Source organism: Porites lutea, chromosome 1 (assembly GCF_958299795.1).
Source record: "Porites lutea chromosome 1, jaPorLute2.1, whole genome shotgun sequence".
In the NCBI taxonomy this organism is placed as follows: domain Eukaryota; kingdom Metazoa; phylum Cnidaria; class Anthozoa; order Scleractinia; family Poritidae; genus Porites; species Porites lutea.
In genome coordinates this window covers 44,229,059-44,247,312 of record NC_133201.1, presented here as the reverse complement: position 1 = coordinate 44,247,312, position 18,254 = coordinate 44,229,059, and the positions used below count along the sequence as shown (strand labels likewise).

Here is an 18,254-nt window from a genome sequence, read left to right as displayed (position 1 = left end):
GGAGGGGGGGGGGGGGGAACGAAAGGGGGCAAAATTTTCCAAAGTGTTTCAAGGTTTTTATCTAAGATTGTAGTACTCCCCCCGATGTCACAAGCCATTCATGTGATTTGTTCTACCCCTCCCCTTTTTAATTCCACATATATTCAGGTCAAACATCACAGGCTATTTAGAACTTTAGTTGACTCACAAACCTCTAGCAAACGATCCTGTCAATCCAGTAGGACAAGAAAACTGCATGTCCGTTAATAGACCAAGTTGAGCTAAAAGATCCATGCCTTTCTCTGTACAAAGCGAAAATAATAAATAACCTCAGATTATCAATTGCAATGTGATGCCAGATTTTTAACGTACCTGCTCTGTTATCGCTTGTTTAAGCTTTTTACAAACTTTTTGTCATACTTTACTATTGCCGGTTCTCTAGTTGCTAAAAACGATTCACGAGTAGATACCAAGCGAGCAAAGCCCCGCACGATTTGTACATTCAGGCCATAAGGGCATGTCATCTTGATTTTTAAAAACTGCAAAGAAGGTTCGGTCGAACTTTCTGTCCTCCCCCTCCTCCCCCCCTTCCCCTTCCTCCGGGGACATGCCCCTCCGTTTGATTTGTGACTAAAAGCTCGTCAGGACTGTTGGAAATCTGATCATCATGGTTACCAGTGTCCACAACAGGCCAAAAAAAACATGAAGGTTCCGAAACCCTATTACTGTTGGAGGTAATTAAGAAGACGACCAGTGGGTATAAGAACGCGAGGATATCTGTCTGGCAGTATAGGCGATTAAATAGGGAATTTGCCTAGACGTCAACAAAATGGATTGTTGTTGTAAAAGCCTAATTCATTACTAGCATCCCCACCCACCTCTTGTTGCGTGACACCCATTACCTGTCTCTACTAAAGGCACGAAGATGTCCACATGGCCTCCTGACTCTCGCGTTATCACACTTGTCGCTACTGTTTCCCAGAAATAACGCATATTTGGCTCGTTAATAGTCTTTTCTGAAAGCGTTTGTCCTGCAAAAAAGCTTTATTTCTTAAGCCACGTAATACAAAGAGACTGAATACGCCAATTTAAGAGACCACATTGGTCTTGGTCGTTTCTTCCTTCCCAGAAGCCGCGTTACCCTCGTCTAGCGGAACGAAGGGGTTCTCTGAGCATGCTGTCGCATTTTGCTGGCTCTGATCAATAGAGACAGATTAACTGCTTTTTATTGTTACCTTGCACATTCGCGAACAAGAAAATTACAAACCTACACAATTTAATTTTGCACATAAATGCAGTATACGAAGTCGGTGCCTAGTCCAGCAAAGCGAAAAGAATTATTTGGTGTAAGTAAGTTCTTATTAAAGTGGTTATGACGTCACGCCATCTGTTATCTTTTTAAAGAGCTAAGACTTGTGTTCGTAGCAATTGAATTCCAAAACTTAATGCTTTAGATTTGTTATTTAAATCAATATTTAGCACTGAAACGTTTTCCCGTCGTCTGTTGCCACAGATGGCAAAGATGGAAATGGATTGAAACATGAGAAAGTTGAGCCAACTTTTTCAAGGTTTAATGCTATGCTTGCGAAAATCACCAAAACGAATTATTATGGTTAGTGCTCACGGATGAAATTTGTTTGATATCTTTTCCATATCTCTGTGTACGAATAAAGGCACTAAGCAATGACTTCACCACAGAAAAAACAGCAATATCCTCGTGACATAGCCCCTTAAGGTGATGTTACACGGGACGATTCGCATCGACAATTTTTAGCGCAACACAGCGTTGCAATGTTGGAACAATGTTGCACTATTCGAAACAATAGTGCCATTTATACGAGGAAAAATAAGACGCGTCTTACATAAGACGCGTCTTAAATAAGACGCGAACTGTACCATTTATACGAGCATGTCTTATCTAATAAGACGCGTCTTAGCTAAGCCGCGTCTTATTTTAGACGAAATGTGCCGTTTATACGGAAAGTTCGCGTCTTATTTAAGACGCGTCTTATTTTTCCTCGTATAAATGGCCCTAATGTCGCAACAATGTTGCAACGCTGTGTTGCGCTAAAAATCGTCGTTACGAATCGTCTCGCGTAACATCACCTTTAAGCCAATAGAACAATTAACGGGTGTTACGTACGGGAACAAGGTTAGGCCTACCCACTTTGGCCTTTCTTACCTCTAACAAGGCGCAAAGTGCCAGATTCTCCCCATAGATAGAAGCCAATGCACCTGAGATAACCAAACAGACAAATCAAATAAACGATGGAGACAAGTTGTTGTTCATTGGAAGAATAGCGCGCTACCTCAATCAGAAAAAGTGCTAACCCCTTTCAGTCTCATGAACCTTACAATAATTTGACAGTATTTCATTTCCAAACCTACGGCAATTATGAATAAACATTTCATTTTCAAACTAGGGTAAATTGTGGAAACTTTAGATAGCGTTTGATCAGCATTCATCAAATACGACTTACTGCCGGCCGGTACTAACAAAGCTTACGGTGTCGTTTAGTTTAGCTATTTAATGAGCGACAATCTAAAGTTCCAGAATGTTCCAGCACCAGAACTACATGAAACAATTTCATTAATTTAAGAGACTTTTACAGGCCAGGAAAGTAAGGGCTTGTTTACACCAACGACACAGAGGCATGCGCGAGAGATTTTCACCCATCCGGGCCAACGCAAACGCAAGCACATTAGGGCATTCTGCATTCCAAAATGACGGGCGAACATTTGCGCTCGCGTTGTCCCATTTCTCACGTGTGAAATTTAAACGCTAGTTAAGCGCCAACGCAAGAAAAGAAACGCAATTTTGCATTTCTTGTGTCAGCTTGCAGGTGGGCCGGGGAAGTTTAGTCATCAGTTGTCTTGTGCTTGCGTTGGCGTCGCTCGTGCAAAACTGAGCCAAATTTCAAGTGTGAACCCTGCGAGGCTATGAACATACGTATAGGTGGAAGCAGTTCACCTTCGCTCGTAAATCTTGCGAGAAGTTCAGTTCACACTTACTTGGCTTGCCTTCCACTCAGGGCAAGTCTCAACTTTTCCAACAAGGCGTCCAGTGTTGAGCCATCGTACTCATATGGTATTCCAATGACGCCAAACATAACAGCTGCCAACAGCAACTAGCGACATTAAAAAGCCAACATTGTCATGACATATCAAGTGAAAGAAAAAATAAAGAACAATAAAAGGACAAGGAATTACGCGCCGAAAGGTACCCATAATGCAATTTGTTTTCCCCTCAAAGTTTTGTGCTCGTTTGTTTTCAATTTGTCAAGGACGATTATCAGTCCCAAAAGGAATTGAAAACAACTCTTTGTGGGAAAACAAGTTGCATTATGAGGAACGTGAAAATCGCAAATCTTTACTCTTAATTGGCCTTCCGGTTGGAAGGACTGAGGGTGGAAAGGTTCTTTCAGCCCGCTTTGTTTTTCAGGTTTATTTTAACTGGTATGAAAACATGACTTACTAAGCTCGAGAATCACAGTTTTTATGTTGCTGTCATATTGCAAATGAAAGGCTTTTCCTCTGTTTCTTTGAAGTAGAACACTTGTCATTCAAATATATAAATACCTAGCTGCGCCTCCCTCCCTCCCCCCGCGCCCATCCCGAGTGCGCGCCTAAAAATGAAAGTCTTGAAGACTTTTTCATGTGAGAACCGCACAACTCTTGCTCTCAAAGCAAGAGAACTCTTACCTCACAAGCTGGTATTTCGGAAGAAATGAATATCACCGTGGGAGTGATACAAACTCCAAGATCCTAAAATTCAAAAAGAGAAAACGCATTTAAGAATAAACAATTATTATATTCTTTTTGCACTGGCTCACTGAAACACTAAAGAACACTGACGTTGATGAAATGAGATTCATATTTGCATTCCTTTTTGGTTAGGAAAAATTCAAGAAAAATCCAACAGAGAAAAACCTCTCTGAGCGATGGCGTGAACAAATTCAACCCACATGTTAGGTTGATGCTTGGACTTGACAAAAACGATTGAAAGAAAACTATAGCAATGAGCCCCGCGGGGAGTGGGGGCGGAGTCTCCCAGATATGGGATGGATAGCTATGTGCCGCCCGATAGGGTAAGGTTTTTGAGGGTCTCGATCCTTAAATAGGGTATCATTTTTGCCCTTGCTGGCCTTGCGTTCCTGGTCTGATCCTAAGATAGGGTACCTCAATTGTATCAGTTGAGATTCGAGTGCGTAAATGCCCAGCTAGATGAGAAACAAAGCATATGTTAAAACTGAACTATTCCTTACGGTATCAGGAAAGCGATTTAATGAAGGTTTATTTGTATGTTACCATTACATTTTTAGTTATTGTTTTTCCCTTAAATAGGGTGTCATTTTTCGGGTTTGGGCCAAAATGAACAGACACCGTCCAATGAAGACAACACCGAATGCTGCAAAGAATGTACATATTACATATAAATAAGACTCACGTGGTTGTCTTTTGTTGATTTTAACATTGAATCGTGAGCACTTGGATGGATACCAAAAGTGAGATCATGCCTGTAAGAATAAAATCACAAACGGGATTTATGAAAAATAAAAAAAAAGTCTTAAAACAGGCAGCGGAAACTAATGATACGTAAGTACTGTTGTACGCTGTTGCGCTGTGTCGTAGGCCAAAACCAAAAGAAAACCTGTCATTAATCGCAAAACACACAGACAGCGCATTGGAATTCGTCGAGATTCGACCTACCTTCGGACTGGAGACGTCGGGACTGATTTGGACCACGACTGCTCCACAAGAGGCTCATCAACTGCGTAAACAAATGAGACGCTTTTTTAAGGTGATGTTACACGAGACGATTCGCAACGACGATTTTTAGCGCAAAACAGCGTTGCAACATTGTTGCAACATTGTCTCGAATGGCTACAATATTGTTTCAACATCGCAACGCTGTGTTGCGCTAAAACTCATCGTTGCGAATCGTTCCGTGTAACATCACCTTTCAATGGCTTCAAGCTACTGAGCCACAACGTCCAGAAGAGTAATACAGTTGAACCCCGCTTTACGGACACCCACTTAATACGGACACCTCGTTATTACGGACAATTTTCTTTGTCCCTTAGGAAAGCCCTTGCAGTTTATTTTTCAGCCTAACAGTTTTTCAAACTTCATTTTCGTTGTTTGTAACCTCTGATGTAATGCTTTAGGAAGGATATTTTCTTGATACGAAGCCGTGATTTTGTCATTTACAGATATAATCCACGCTAATGTCAAGTTCCTTAGCGAATAAAGACGCGTTGTTGGCAATATTAACCCAATGAACTGCACAGCCGTGTCACAATGCCTTTATGATAAACTCATTTGAAGTTCAGGGCACAGACTTTCGAGCGACAAAATTGGTAGATGAAAGAGTTCGACATACCACCTGATTCAGCAGCCAAAGCTTCGGTCAACGTCAGTTTTGACGGATGTACTGGTTCTTTTCCTTCTTCGACTATGTTTCCGTTGATATCGCGAACTTCGCTAATCTGCAATTTGTCGTACAAAAACAAAAAGAAAACAAATCACAGGATAGTTAGGAAATAAAGCTGCAGCGTGTTTCTTTTTTTTCCTTTTTATATCTTCTTCCTTTTAATTATATATCTTCAAAGGGGCTGTGGGTGGCAACTTCCAATAAAAGACAAAAACTCAGTAAATAAGGTTACCAACCCAATGGCCAAAAATGCGAACTCGGTGATTTCGACTTTCACTTCTATCGACTCGCTCACTACAATAGTTAATGTTAGTGTAATTTTAAAAAGGAAAAGTAACTTTTCTACTTTGTTACGCAGTGAAAAAAACTGGAATGCTTTGGCGGGGAAGGCAATAGAAACGAGGAAAACACAACTTCTGGGAAAACGTTTTAGGTCTCCCGAAATGCATTATTTCTCTACCAATTCTCTCTCTCTCCTCTCTCTTGCCTCAAACCCATTACAGATAGACACCAGGGGTGATAACTGCCAAAGAGATTTGAGATATCCGGGTCCAATGGCTCTTGTTCCACAAGAGTCAATCAGATCAGAGAATTGCTGGGAGACGCCCTTGTTTTTGTTTGTTTGTTTGTTTTTTCTTGGTTTTTTTGTTTCCCTAGGGCGAAGGTAGAAATCTCGAAGACATGCGCCCATTGCCCCCTCGCGGCCTGCGAAAAAAAATAACCGGCCTAACAGGCTATGTGACACGGGCCTCCTAACATTGTTGTTGTTGTCACCGAGATGAAAGAGGGATGAGTTCTTCGAATCAATTCTGTATCGTCTTGCTTTACCTGCTGTATTTTCCACATCATAAGCATCCCATTTAACTGCAGTGTTACAGCTATAATAGTTGCCAAAACTATGAAAGGCGCAAAAGTTACAACTTTGTGTTTCGTCATATTTGCTTAATTTCTCGGATTTCGCACCAGAACTCGCGGTCTCCAGTCAGTATCCTCGGCCTTTTTTCATCTCGGAAACCGGGCTGAAATTTCTCATATTAACCAGGGCGAAATTGGTCCCCGTCAACCGGGCTCATGTGAAGAGGCGCTAAAGTGACCCACCTGCAGATTCATATTAGGGAGCTTAAGCAACGATGACGGCGACGGTGACGGCAACGAGAACGGCAAAAAAGCGATAGGGTTAGATTGGCAAAACAACAGCTTTGCACGTGCATCAATCTTTTTTGTACATTTCTTTGCCGTCGTTGCACAACTACGTACGACGTGAAAGCGCCTAATTTCACGTTTTGTCGAGGACGGCCAAACACAAGTCAACAACTTTCTTTTTCTTTTCCTGAACTTTGACACATTCCTTTAGAATTCAACTCCAAAAAAATTTGTCAACATTAATTTTGACGAATTAGTATAGGTAATAGCATGATTTGTAGTGATATTTAGCATAAATACCACGAGTGATATTTCGAAATTGTTATACGTAATTTCACGAGCCGTTAGGCGAGTGAAATTTGAGACAATTTTGAAATATCACGGGTGGTATTTATGCCAAATATCACATACAAATCATGCTATTATTTGTTTATACCACTACCCGCAAAAGGTTTGTAATTTTCACATGTAGGTATTTCAAATTAAGCTGAAATACCACTGCTCTAAGCCAATCAAATTGCAGAAATTTCGCATGTAGTAGTATAAAACGAGATAGAATAAGCGCGATTAAGTTTGAGGCAGTGCGAATTCACTTTTTTAAGTGACGTTTTCGTAGCCGTCGTCGTTGTTGCTTAAGCTCCATAATATTTTTTCTCACCTTGTCCACGCTCGCTCTCTCCACACCCATTTGTGCTGGAGCTGTAAGTGACCTTCTGTGCAAAGGTCTGGTACTCAGTCCCAGTCTCTCTGCTCTCAGTTTGTCCGGGGAGTGAGGCTGATTAGGGTTGTGTTCGTACAACAAAGCTTTCCTGGCATTCTCCAAGTCAGGAGGTTTAGGATCTGGGTCCAGCCACGGGGGACGGCGTTTCTCTGGTACAGAATGTGAAAAAGTGATACTCAGAAGTGTACATTGAGATGGTGTTGCCATAAATTTTCACCTGACTGTATGTCATTTTTCATTCAGCTTCATTTGTATGTTGCTGAGGGGCCATGCCTCTAAATGTGTTCTTGAACGAGCTTCAACTTAATAAAGTTTCTGGCTCGAATCTTTTCCCAGAATTCACCACTTTAGAAACGAGAAGGGAACTAGAGCCAAAATATGTCCCCCAATTGTTTCTGAGATTGTTGAGGACGTACTGTACCAGTCAGCTATTGGCCATTTTTTTTACCTGTCTCTTGTAACAGTGCCAAAAGTCTTTACGAAACGGAAAGTTAGCTTAGCACAGTTTCTTTCTCATTTCTTAAGTGGCAGCCTGCGAAAACAGCCATCTCTCCTCGCTCCTAGACGCTACAGACATTTCGCTGGGGAGGGACGTCTGCAACACAGGCAGCAACAGAAATTCCATACTGATGATGTAAATCTGGTAATCATGGGGGTTCCAAATGTAAAATCACCATAAGAATTATTTCTCCATTATAGGCGCGAAAAACTTGGAACAGTATAACAGAAGTTCTGAGAAAACTCCTCAAACATAGAATCAAGAAGAAAATAACCGATTAATCTGTACTACCATATTTATCACTTTGTAACATTCTTTGTATTAATATTGTAATTTAAGTGTAAGTGATACATCTCCATACTAAAATGCCTCGATTAGATTCGCTATTTGCAGGTAGTCTGTTCTTGTAATTATACCAATTTTCATGAAGATAAAGTTTGTGTTGTTTGTTCTCCTTGCCAATTATGGTAAAGTTTTGTGTTCTGGATAGGTCTTCTTAAGAAGAATATTTTCCACAAATATTGACTGTTTTGTAGTGAAGATTTATTGCGTTTACATTAATTTGACCTTTATCACTGTTTGTCTTTTTTCTGTCATTTCTGAACAAGAGCTAAAACAATATAACTACTATGTTGACCAATCGGACCATCTGACCAGATTCTGGACACAATTTTACGTCATCAGTACAGAATTTCTGTTGCTGAGGCGCAGACGTCCCCCCTGGTGAAACGTCCCTAGCAGTGAGGAGTGAGGAGAGACAGCCGTTTTTGTAGGCTACTAAAGTGGCAAATTGTACAGGAAGTAGAGAGACAAGATCAACAGGGAATGTAGAAGATGGCATCACTATGGCACAAGTCAATGTAAGCAAAGAGATCTCACTCCACCCACCCAATCACTGCCATGACATTTAGGGCCCATTTACATGAAGGTGGGGGAACCCCAGGTAGATGAGGTAACCTGCTTTAAGGTCGGGTAACCTGCCAGGACATATAAACTCATCAATCTCTCATTTTAATTTGATCACATTTACATGATAGGTGGGGTGACCATATGAGAGATCATATGGACAGGAGGGTTACCCTAACCTGGGGTCTCTCACCTCCACGTAAACAGGCCCTTACACCAAGTAAAACAGTAAAAGGTCACATCCTAAGGCTTAGAGAGCTGATCTCAGCATCTTACCATTTCTGCCTACCAACCACTTGCAATGGACCTTTTTACCAATACGGCGGCCATATTGAATTAATTCAATTTAAGGAGTATTATAGGATGCCCAGTGGGCATGAGCACATCTCCTTTGTATTTTTGAGCACTTTTCGAGACATTTTTCTTAAAGTTTTCTTAGAATAAGATTCTTATGAGAAAAAAGATCCTTGTGCCGTGTTTGGATGTAAATAATGATTGCCTTTTTCCAGAGAAATATAAGCAAAAGACCATATTTCTAATACTAAACAAGAAAAAGGCGATCAAAAAATTGAAAATTAATTAATTTTATGGCCATTTGCAGTCTACTAACATAAATCAAAAAAGCACAGTACTGACACTTGACTACCTTGTCTATAGTAAGTAACTTCTTTGATCTTTTTCTTCTCTCTAGGTACTTTATTTCTATCTCTTTCCTGAGCCATAAAAGCAGTGTTGTCAGCAAACTGCCCATACTTTTCTGCCTGAAGAATAAAGAATACAATGTACATGTACCTGTTCCTGCTAGTATATTGAATTACTACAGCACTGTATTGTAAATTATACTATGTATAACAATATTAAATGTTTAGTAGAATTTATGAAGAGAAATAAAAGGAGCATTCAACTGATTAATTTTCATCACGCAGGTACGCATGCAATGAGTATGCAGCATAAAAAAATTCATTCCCAGCTGAGAAGACACTGATCAAGTTTGAGCTCACAATGTCGGCAAGCTTAAAGTTTACAATCTTTCTCTTTTTATCATAATGACATAACATTAACACGAAAACTTGTACTAACTACCTTTGGCCAAGTCAACAATCCCTTCCCTAAACAACCCCTAAAGGAAATGAAGGCCAGACACTGGTTTACTGTCAAGTCACCTAAAAGTCATTCTTAACTGAAGTTATGTCACTCAAAACCAGAGTTATGTCGCGTAAAATGTTAAAACTTTGCACAACATAAATTAGCATTTTAGCTGGAACAGATCATTCTGGTCTGGATTTGAACCCATGCTCTGCTAACAGAGCTAGGGGGACAGTGGTCCACCCAAGGTGCATCCTCTCATGGTAGCCATTCAAATAGAGATAGATACCCCCATTCTAGATCATTATGATGTCCCCAAATCATGGCCTCACTACAAATTCAGCACAAATAAAATCTCATGATAATGGACTAAGTACCGTATTTCCTCGAATATTAAATTGCCCCCCTTTGACGGAAATATTGAAAATAATCACCTCCCTTGAATAATCGCCCCCTCCCCACCCCTCTCGCCATCTTCTCTTTCTTTTATCTGTCAAGTTGAAGAGGAACCTGATCAAGCAAAACTGAAGCTCTGAATATTAATCAAGGAACCAAATTTGGAACACTTAAAAAGGCCATGTTCAGTTTATTTGATGTGATAATTTTATGGTTTAATGGGATAATAAAACAAAATATTTAGGGCACGACTTCCAGTCAGCAATAATTTTTGAAATAATCGCCTCCCTCGAATAATCGCCTTCCCTTGAATAATCACCCCCATTTGATGTGCAAAAAGAAATAATTGCCCCTGGCTATTATTCGAGGAAATACGGTACTTTAAGAAAGTATCCTGCCTCAGACTGTAACCTACCATTCTCGATGGAGCTTCCATATCAAGAGATCCAGTACACATGATATAGTGATGTTTCCAACATCCATATTCCCTATTATTGGGGGTGTATGGCAAATACCAGCCAAACCTTAGACACTTTGGCATCCAAATTACATCCTGCTCGCTAATAAATTTCCAGTGCCATGAGACTTGAGCTGCACGACAAAGGCTTCTTGGATCAAGGAACGAGAAGATATATGTGCAAATAAAGCGAGGCAGAACAGTGGTGTAGTCTAAGTGATGTATTGGAAGCTGCTTCTTGAACCAACCTTCATTGACATACTTTAACTGAGATTTGGTACATTTCTTTAAGATGAAGGTGAGGAATTTTTTCCGTTGAGCATCTGTCCACATAGAGAACTGAAAAAATTTATCACTAATCACCATTTGTTCAACATGTGAAACAGTGGAACCTTATGCAATAGAATTTATCCCCAGATATTAATGATGTTGATGATATGAAATGAACATGTTTCTGTTCATGATGATAATGATGACGATAGTGAGAATGTGAATATGTACTTGAAACTTCAAATTACAAATACAAGTCCAGCACCCTTACTATCAGAAAATCTTGTATCTTTAAAATTAATGTGTCCCTGTCAATGATTACCAGATGATTAACAGGCTCAGTCAGAGTACGTCATGTATGTGCGCGCTGTATGTACCCAGAATGCCTGGCTCATTTGCAGTTGTGTCTATCCTACACTGAGCATATTTATCACTGGGCGTTAGCATTTTTTTTCTTAGATGGCAAGTCCCAGAGGGTGGGGCCACTTAAGCTGCCAAATGCCTCACATATGGAATAAAAGAAGAGTGAAAATGCCCTGCCCCTGGGTTCATCCCCAATAAACACTGCAGCAGTTTTTGCTGAGCTTTTCTGTGCTTAAGTTTTTCACTGCAAAGACTATTTCGTCAAAGTGAACTTTGATGGTCTGCACTTCCTTCATGACTTTTTATAATGTCCATAACCACACCCATGTTATATTTTGGGGGCTCCGTCAATTTGTGAATATCAGGGGGGGGGGGTGGTACATGATATTTTGCAGGGGTGAATGTAAAAGAAAGAGACTCCAGATTTTAGATCTCTAACGATCTTGCAATCTCGGCACCTCTATCACAGGCCCTTGACCCGAAATGTCTAAAATGTTTCAGATCGATGGCAACTTTGTACTGACTTCGTGGAAGTCAGTTCTTCATTATGTGCAGAGAAGTCAGAGAAAGTCTTGCTGTAAAAAAAGAGCCTCAAATTCCAGTTCACTGAACTTCGCGAATAAAGATTTAAAAGATCGACAGATGCCCATGAAGTCTCGATTCTCAAGGCCGATCCGACTTTATGGCTGACAAGCAGCTGTTTTACAAATTAATTAAAGCTTCGTTTCCACGTTTTTATTTTGCTTCTGCTGGCCAATTTGAATTTCCTTTTTCTCGTTGTAAGCTCTCTTAATGTCTTACCCAGTGTCCGATGAGCTCTAGCCGTTCCAGAAATATCTGTAGAAGCAGAGTAGAAAACAATAATAAGCTCTCAATTAGCACAAGTGCCTTTTCAAAATTCAAACTGTGAAGTTGTGCACCATCACAAAGGACTTCAAATTGGTTGTTTAAACACAGTTACAAACCGGAAAATGAGAATAAAAGGCAACTTTAAATTGCTGACTTACTTGATTATTGGAGGCTGCATTCATAACAGGCGTCCAAGCACTGTAGTGTGTCTTGTATTTATCGGTATGGAATCCATGCTCTATCACGGACGGCGAAATTCGTGGTTTCGAGCGGCCTTTCGCGCCAACTAATTCGTTCTCCTCGGCTGATCTTCGCGTTTTCTTGCCATTTGCAGACGATAAACGCGAAGCTCGTGGATTTCCTACCGACATCGCTGGCCAGAATTATATATCAAAGATTTTTCCCAATAAAATTAAAGAAAAAACTCAAGTCCTGTTTCTTCAAAACCGTTCATAAAGCGCGCATTTTCATTCGGCGTCCTGGGGTTGTCAAGGAAAGCGACAATCTCTCCTTAGGTTACCCTAGAGGGGACTTATAACACATACATGTACATTATGTTAGAGTTTAATTTAAAGGAGAAAGGAAAGTAACCAAAAAAGGAGGCCGATTTTTGACCTAATTTTTTTTTTGTAAATTTTTCTTTTTACATTGGCTGTGGAAAAGCAAGCAAGGATCTCAAAAGAACAAGAAAATGTCTGTTTTATCGGGTGTCCTGTTAAAAGTTCTTTGGTATGCCTGTGCTAAATATTGGCAGATCAAAGAGCCTGGATCCCACAGATCCCACAGCAAAGTTATCATTTACCTCCTTCATGCCTTCTTCACTACGCTCGTCAAAGACACAATGAGGAGAAAACATGTCCTTTGGACGGGGATTTGGACAGTCAGGAAACCAAAGCTTTGACGGTAGAAGGGCTATTTTATTACGCTTGACGTTTCGAGTATTTAAAAAAAGGCTAAGGTTTTGGTTATCAGCGGTAACGTGACGTGAATTTTGTTTCGCTTATAGGCAGCCGACCAAGCAAATTTCTGTACAACTCCGGAAAAAATAAAAAGAATGATCCTTGGCGTACAGATGATCCTGACATTGAAGATGGGTTAGAACTTGCTCTCCAGCCTAAAAATAAGTTTCTTAAAACAAAAGACAATCGCAACTTGCCAGGTACGAGCGATGTTTGGTTTAATGAAGTCTCCGTTTACTGACATTTCTTTGCTGATTTCTCTCTTTCGTAACTCTTCACACAGGATCCGAACTAGACGGCGTCTGGAGTATACGCAAAAACGTTCAAGTGAGCCAAGCTAGCAAAAACGGCACGTTTTTAAACACAAACAAATCGACACCTTCATATTATTCAAGGCACGGCGGATTGAGTGGTAGGCCTAAATGTGTGTTAAATAAACTATTCTAATCTGCAGTAATCTGCAGTACGTAAGCTTAATTCATAATCTTTGAACTTGGCTTCTTTATTTTTCTTCAGTAAATCATAAGCTTAATTTCAGACTAAAACGGCCGCTCTCTCAAATGAGCTTTTGTTTTTGATATCGTAAGCTTAATTTGAGCTATTGTTGCGGCGAATTTGTGTTTACCTCGAACGCAAACTCTTAATCTAGCAACCGCTCTTAATAGTTTTACGCTTAGCTCAATTTTCAACCGAGACTTTTTTTCACCCCGTCACCACAGGTTCTGGAGATGCGGAAAGTTCGGCACTGAACAGAGCGCAAAACGACGAATTTCTCAATTCAAGTGGTGGTAGGTATCATTTATATGTCGTGTACGTGGTGTTTTCTGTCGAAGTTTATTTTGCGGTGACAGTTTTTTTCATTAAATTTTACCGCACTGCGAGTAAACCGTTTTGTCGCTAGCTGAGTGAAAGTCGGTTTTAATTAATAAGTGATGTTTTGTACGTTGTAAAATTCACCTGCTTTCAGTGTGGTAACTTAAATAATTATTTGTCAAAGAATTATCCATTCCCTGGATACTCAGGAATGTTAAGCGAATCTTCTAGATAGGAATATCTAAAATAATCTTATGGTTTTAAGGGATTTAACAGATCTTGTTTAACAAATTGAAAGATTTGAATATGATGCTTACCGGTAATTCTTACATATTTCCATCTGATACTTTTTAAGTTAAATTAATTAAACCGAAAAGTAGGCGTAATTGAAAATGAGAACAGTGCTCAAAACACAATAGGGCCATTTATACAAAGAAAAATAAGACGCGTTTTACGGCACATTTTGTCTAAAATAAGACGCGACTAAGCTAAGACGCGTCTTATTTTAGAACAGCCCTTAACACCTGTTCTTAAATAAGACGCGTCTTAGCTAAGACGAGAAAGACTTCGTATAAATGACGTTCGCGTCTTACATAAGACGCGAACGCATGGTACACATGCATTAATTTTTGGCTGGAAAATTTTTGCGCCTTGTTGGTTGCCGTTGCTACGGGCAACATTCACATGAAAACGAGTCAAGAACAGAAATAAGACGCGAACCATTTATACGAGCTTTTCTCGTCGTAGATAAGACATGCTCGTATAAATGGTACAGTTCGCGTCTTATTTAAGACGCATCTTATGTAAGACGCGTCTTATTTTTCCTCGTATAAATGGCCCTAATTTCACACTGGAGATTTGGTGACATGTACAGGAGACCAGGGCTTTTTACCATTACATGGGGAAACTGGAAAATCAAATGGTTTGTGCCATTCTGTTTGGAAAGTGTCAGAAAATATAGGCTGTCAGTTGAGACCATGCAATTTCTATACTCTTTCTGGTCAGTTCAGCTGATTTAGATATACTTTGTAGTGGGTTATTCTTCCACAAGGTCAACAACTAATCTGATCTTGTGGGAGAATAAACATTTAAAAGCGTTTATTCATGAGATTTTCAACCAAACAGTTTCACATGTAAATGTCAAGCACCCCGGGAGAGCAGGAGAGTTGTTGTGTGTACTGGAGAGATGGCATACATGTTATTGGTTAAAACAGTATCTATTGCAACAAGACTTGAAAGGCTGCATGGCAACTTCTCACTTCCTATCAATACAGTGGGACAATTTAGAAGGAGAATCCCTTGAGATTGATTTATATGGTACATCTTTCTCATGTGCTTGTGATAAGCTTACAACACAAATTACGACTAACTTGTGAATGTCATCAGTGTGATTTGCAATGTACATGCTAATTGCAAGCACACCGCATATGACATACGTTTAGTGTATAGTGTAAATTACCCTTTCAGGAGAGAGTCCGCAAGAAAACACCGTAGGGTTTTTCTTCCCACACCCCTTTAACTGATCATGCACAGGTAGCTTAATGTTATCTCCTATCTCAATTCAGTGGAACTGAATTGGACCTTTTCAAATACTGTAGACTGGTTTAAGGTATACCAATTCACACTCCGCTACAGTGTGCGGTGTTAAACAAAATGCAGTAGTGTAATTTTATATCATTTTCTTTGGCATTTTCCTTCAGATCATAAATCATGGAGTATGGCAAGAAGCTCAAACTTTTCATACTCAGATAAACCAAAGTTCGGTGGAGGTTTTCATGCTTCATCAGCAGATACCCAGCCTGATGATTTTTTGGATTCAAGGAGTTCTCCAAGCACAGATCATGAAATTAATGATATGGTGCACAAGAAAAATCTTTTGAACAGCAAACTTAGGATGGCAGGAGGTAGGACTTTAATTACACCATTAAAACAATCGTCAGTCATTTATATTGTAAATAACATTTTTTTGTGTCTATAAAAAATTGCAGTAAAATTTTGCTTAAAAAATTGTAAGAAATGTTATTTTAAAAAGCATGACAACGTTTTGACGTTCTCAGACGTCATTTTCAAGTCAAAAGAAAATAGCATGCATGTTCTAGAAATACTAGAGAAAGCAATAGATCATTAAAAAGAAAAGTAACATATTAAAATAATATATTACAAGGTAAGTAATGATCCAGGCAAGACAGGAATCAATTCCTTTTGTTATGGCACGATATACTTTCCTCACATAGAAATGTTTTCCTTTTCACACGGAGAATGCATAAACCTCCAAAAGGTAGTTTAAAAAATAAAATGCGTTTAAATTCCATTTCTAAAGGGTGTTTTCTTTCTGGTAAAGGATTTTGACCAATCAGAAAAGTTACAAACAATCGCCAAGAAAAGTTTACAATTTTACATGTTTCCCACATAGCATTTCTGTGTTACTTAGACTCAGATGAGATTTTGTTATAAGGAATTTGGTTGGAAAACAAAGGATTTATATAAGTGCTGCTTTGCAAAGATTACATGGTTATGACAGTTACTTAAACAAAGAGTTTCATGCTAATTGAGTCACTCTAAATATTAAGACTGGGCCTGAGTTCTTTGATGCATAACATCTAAATGAGGCAATCAAATTTTCTGTGGCACTTGTTTAGAGATACATTTTAGAACTCGAAAAATAAGAAACACCTCTTTAGAACACAAAAAATATAATATAATATTTTATTATAAAAAGATGTTACTCTTTATGAAACAGTCAACCCCTGCGTTGAAGATTTCTCTCTTTTACAGAAACCTCACTAAGAGGTACAACTTCCAAATAACAAACAGAATATTTTGTTGCTTTAAATCTCACTAAAATAACAGAATACTTGTAAGCGTTTTTAGTTATATTACAGCGGTATGTAAATGCCACATTACATAAATTAATAGGGTATGCCTATGTTTTTTTAGCTCCCCAGATATCAACTCGTGAAATGTCAGCAAGAACACGACGTGCAAAAAAGATGCATGATGCACATCTCAGGTCAATGGGTTTGGGCCAGTACACACCAAGCGGTAATGGATCGTACATTTCACCAGGCGAGGAGCAAAATAAAGACGATGACTTCTAGTTGATATGATATGTGAAAAATGGTTCTGGTCAAACATTAATTAAGTTAAGTTACATGCTCTCAGACTTTCAGAAGGAAAAAATAAAGAATTTAGAGCAGTTGAAAAAAATCACTGCTCGATGGTCTTCATAGTCTTCTGTAAGTAAAAACCAGATAGGAAATTGCGTAAGAGAAGTTGAGGGACCATGGTGTTTTTAATGTTCCACCAATTAATCTTACGTTATATGCTAAGTATCTTGCAGTAATTATTTGCGTGTTGGTGACAGGACAACTCTCAAACCTGTACTAAACACTTAGCAGTAGCATTCTTTCATTAGCAGCATCATTATACAACATTAATGACCTTGTCTTGCTATGCACAGGAAAATTTAAGTTCAATTTGAGATGGTGAAACAAATGCACTGGCCAGGTGTTCCCTCACTCTCATCATAGCTTGCTAGACTCCTGATTCGAGAATGTATTATTTAATAGATGTAAAATAATTTACATTAGGAATTTTTTTAACTGTACATACTACAAGCATGATTTGGCAAATAATTTATTTTATTTTGGTAGCCTTTTAAGAAAACATTGACAAGAAACTCTGATGACTCTGAGCATTCAAATGAAACCTCTTCAGCAGTAGTTTCACATGGTACCATTCGTTTTTTTGGTATTTGACAAAAAAAAAAACAAAAAACACGTGATCAGATCATACTGTACAGATGGAGGTCATGGATTGGCTACTTATTAAGGTGCCAATAGGGCTGCCTGGTTCCTCACGAACAAAATTTCTGAGAGGTTAATTATTATTTAGGAAGATTAGATTACAGCCTTGAACAGATCGATGATCGATGATCGATGTATTTTTGGAGTGTTTGTACTTTTTTCAATGTTATGCGTCATCTTTTGTGTACATACAATGTCTCAGTTTTTTCGAATTCAATAGGAAAGGTGAAGAAAGTAATTATTAAGTACAACACCCGTATATCAGTGAATCCTAATTTATTTGTAACGATTGATTACTAGGCTCCACTTCTAGCCGTTTGAGGACCTTATTCTAACATATGGTGGTATTAAATCGAGCCTAATTGATTACTGCATATAAGTGAAAAAATAAAGTGTGAAATGAAGACAGTACTGTATCCCAACTTCTCATCTGAATATCGAAAGGTAATCCTTATCCCTCTTGGGAACTATTCCCTATTTTATAGACGCGAGTAAACATTTCTTTATATCTCCCGTAAATCCTCTACTAAGCGCCCCCCTCTCTAACAACCCCTGCCCTTTTTCTAGGGGGGA

At 39.1% G+C, this 18,254-nt stretch overlaps 2 protein-coding genes across 2 annotated transcripts in view; one reads left to right on the top strand and one right to left on the bottom strand.

Annotated features, from left to right (window-relative positions):
• The window catches only part of LOC140930329 (epithelial cell-transforming sequence 2 oncogene-like), a 48,859-nt gene extending 36,385 nt beyond the window's left edge, over nucleotides 1–12,474 (bottom strand). The window contains exons 1-13 of the mRNA XM_073380014.1: nucleotides 12,262–12,474; nucleotides 12,056–12,091; nucleotides 10,580–10,960; nucleotides 9,329–9,443; nucleotides 7,215–7,426; nucleotides 5,363–5,468; nucleotides 4,690–4,750; nucleotides 4,427–4,496; nucleotides 3,682–3,744; nucleotides 2,992–3,107; nucleotides 2,162–2,214; nucleotides 882–1,010; nucleotides 192–281 (exon numbers count right to left, since the gene is read on the bottom strand). Of these exons, the coding sequence (XP_073236115.1) occupies nucleotides 192–281; nucleotides 882–1,010; nucleotides 2,162–2,214; nucleotides 2,992–3,107; nucleotides 3,682–3,744; nucleotides 4,427–4,496; nucleotides 4,690–4,750; nucleotides 5,363–5,468; nucleotides 7,215–7,426; nucleotides 9,329–9,443; nucleotides 10,580–10,960; nucleotides 12,056–12,091; nucleotides 12,262–12,474 (1,645 nt within the window). The remainder of the gene's footprint in view (nucleotides 1–191; nucleotides 282–881; nucleotides 1,011–2,161; nucleotides 2,215–2,991; nucleotides 3,108–3,681; nucleotides 3,745–4,426; nucleotides 4,497–4,689; nucleotides 4,751–5,362; nucleotides 5,469–7,214; nucleotides 7,427–9,328; nucleotides 9,444–10,579; nucleotides 10,961–12,055; nucleotides 12,092–12,261) is intronic.
• Nucleotides 12,475–12,867: 393 nt separating this feature from the next.
• Nucleotides 12,868–18,087, top strand: LOC140952112 (uncharacterized). The gene is made up of 6 exons (XM_073401541.1): nucleotides 12,868–13,006; nucleotides 13,110–13,262; nucleotides 13,346–13,474; nucleotides 13,782–13,850; nucleotides 15,576–15,779; nucleotides 16,813–18,087. Exons 1-6 carry the CDS (start codon nucleotides 12,958–12,960, stop codon nucleotides 16,971–16,973), a joined length of 765 nt encoding a protein of 254 aa, XP_073257642.1. The 5' UTR covers nucleotides 12,868–12,957; the 3' UTR covers nucleotides 16,974–18,087.
• Nucleotides 18,088–18,254: the final 167 nt, after the last annotated feature.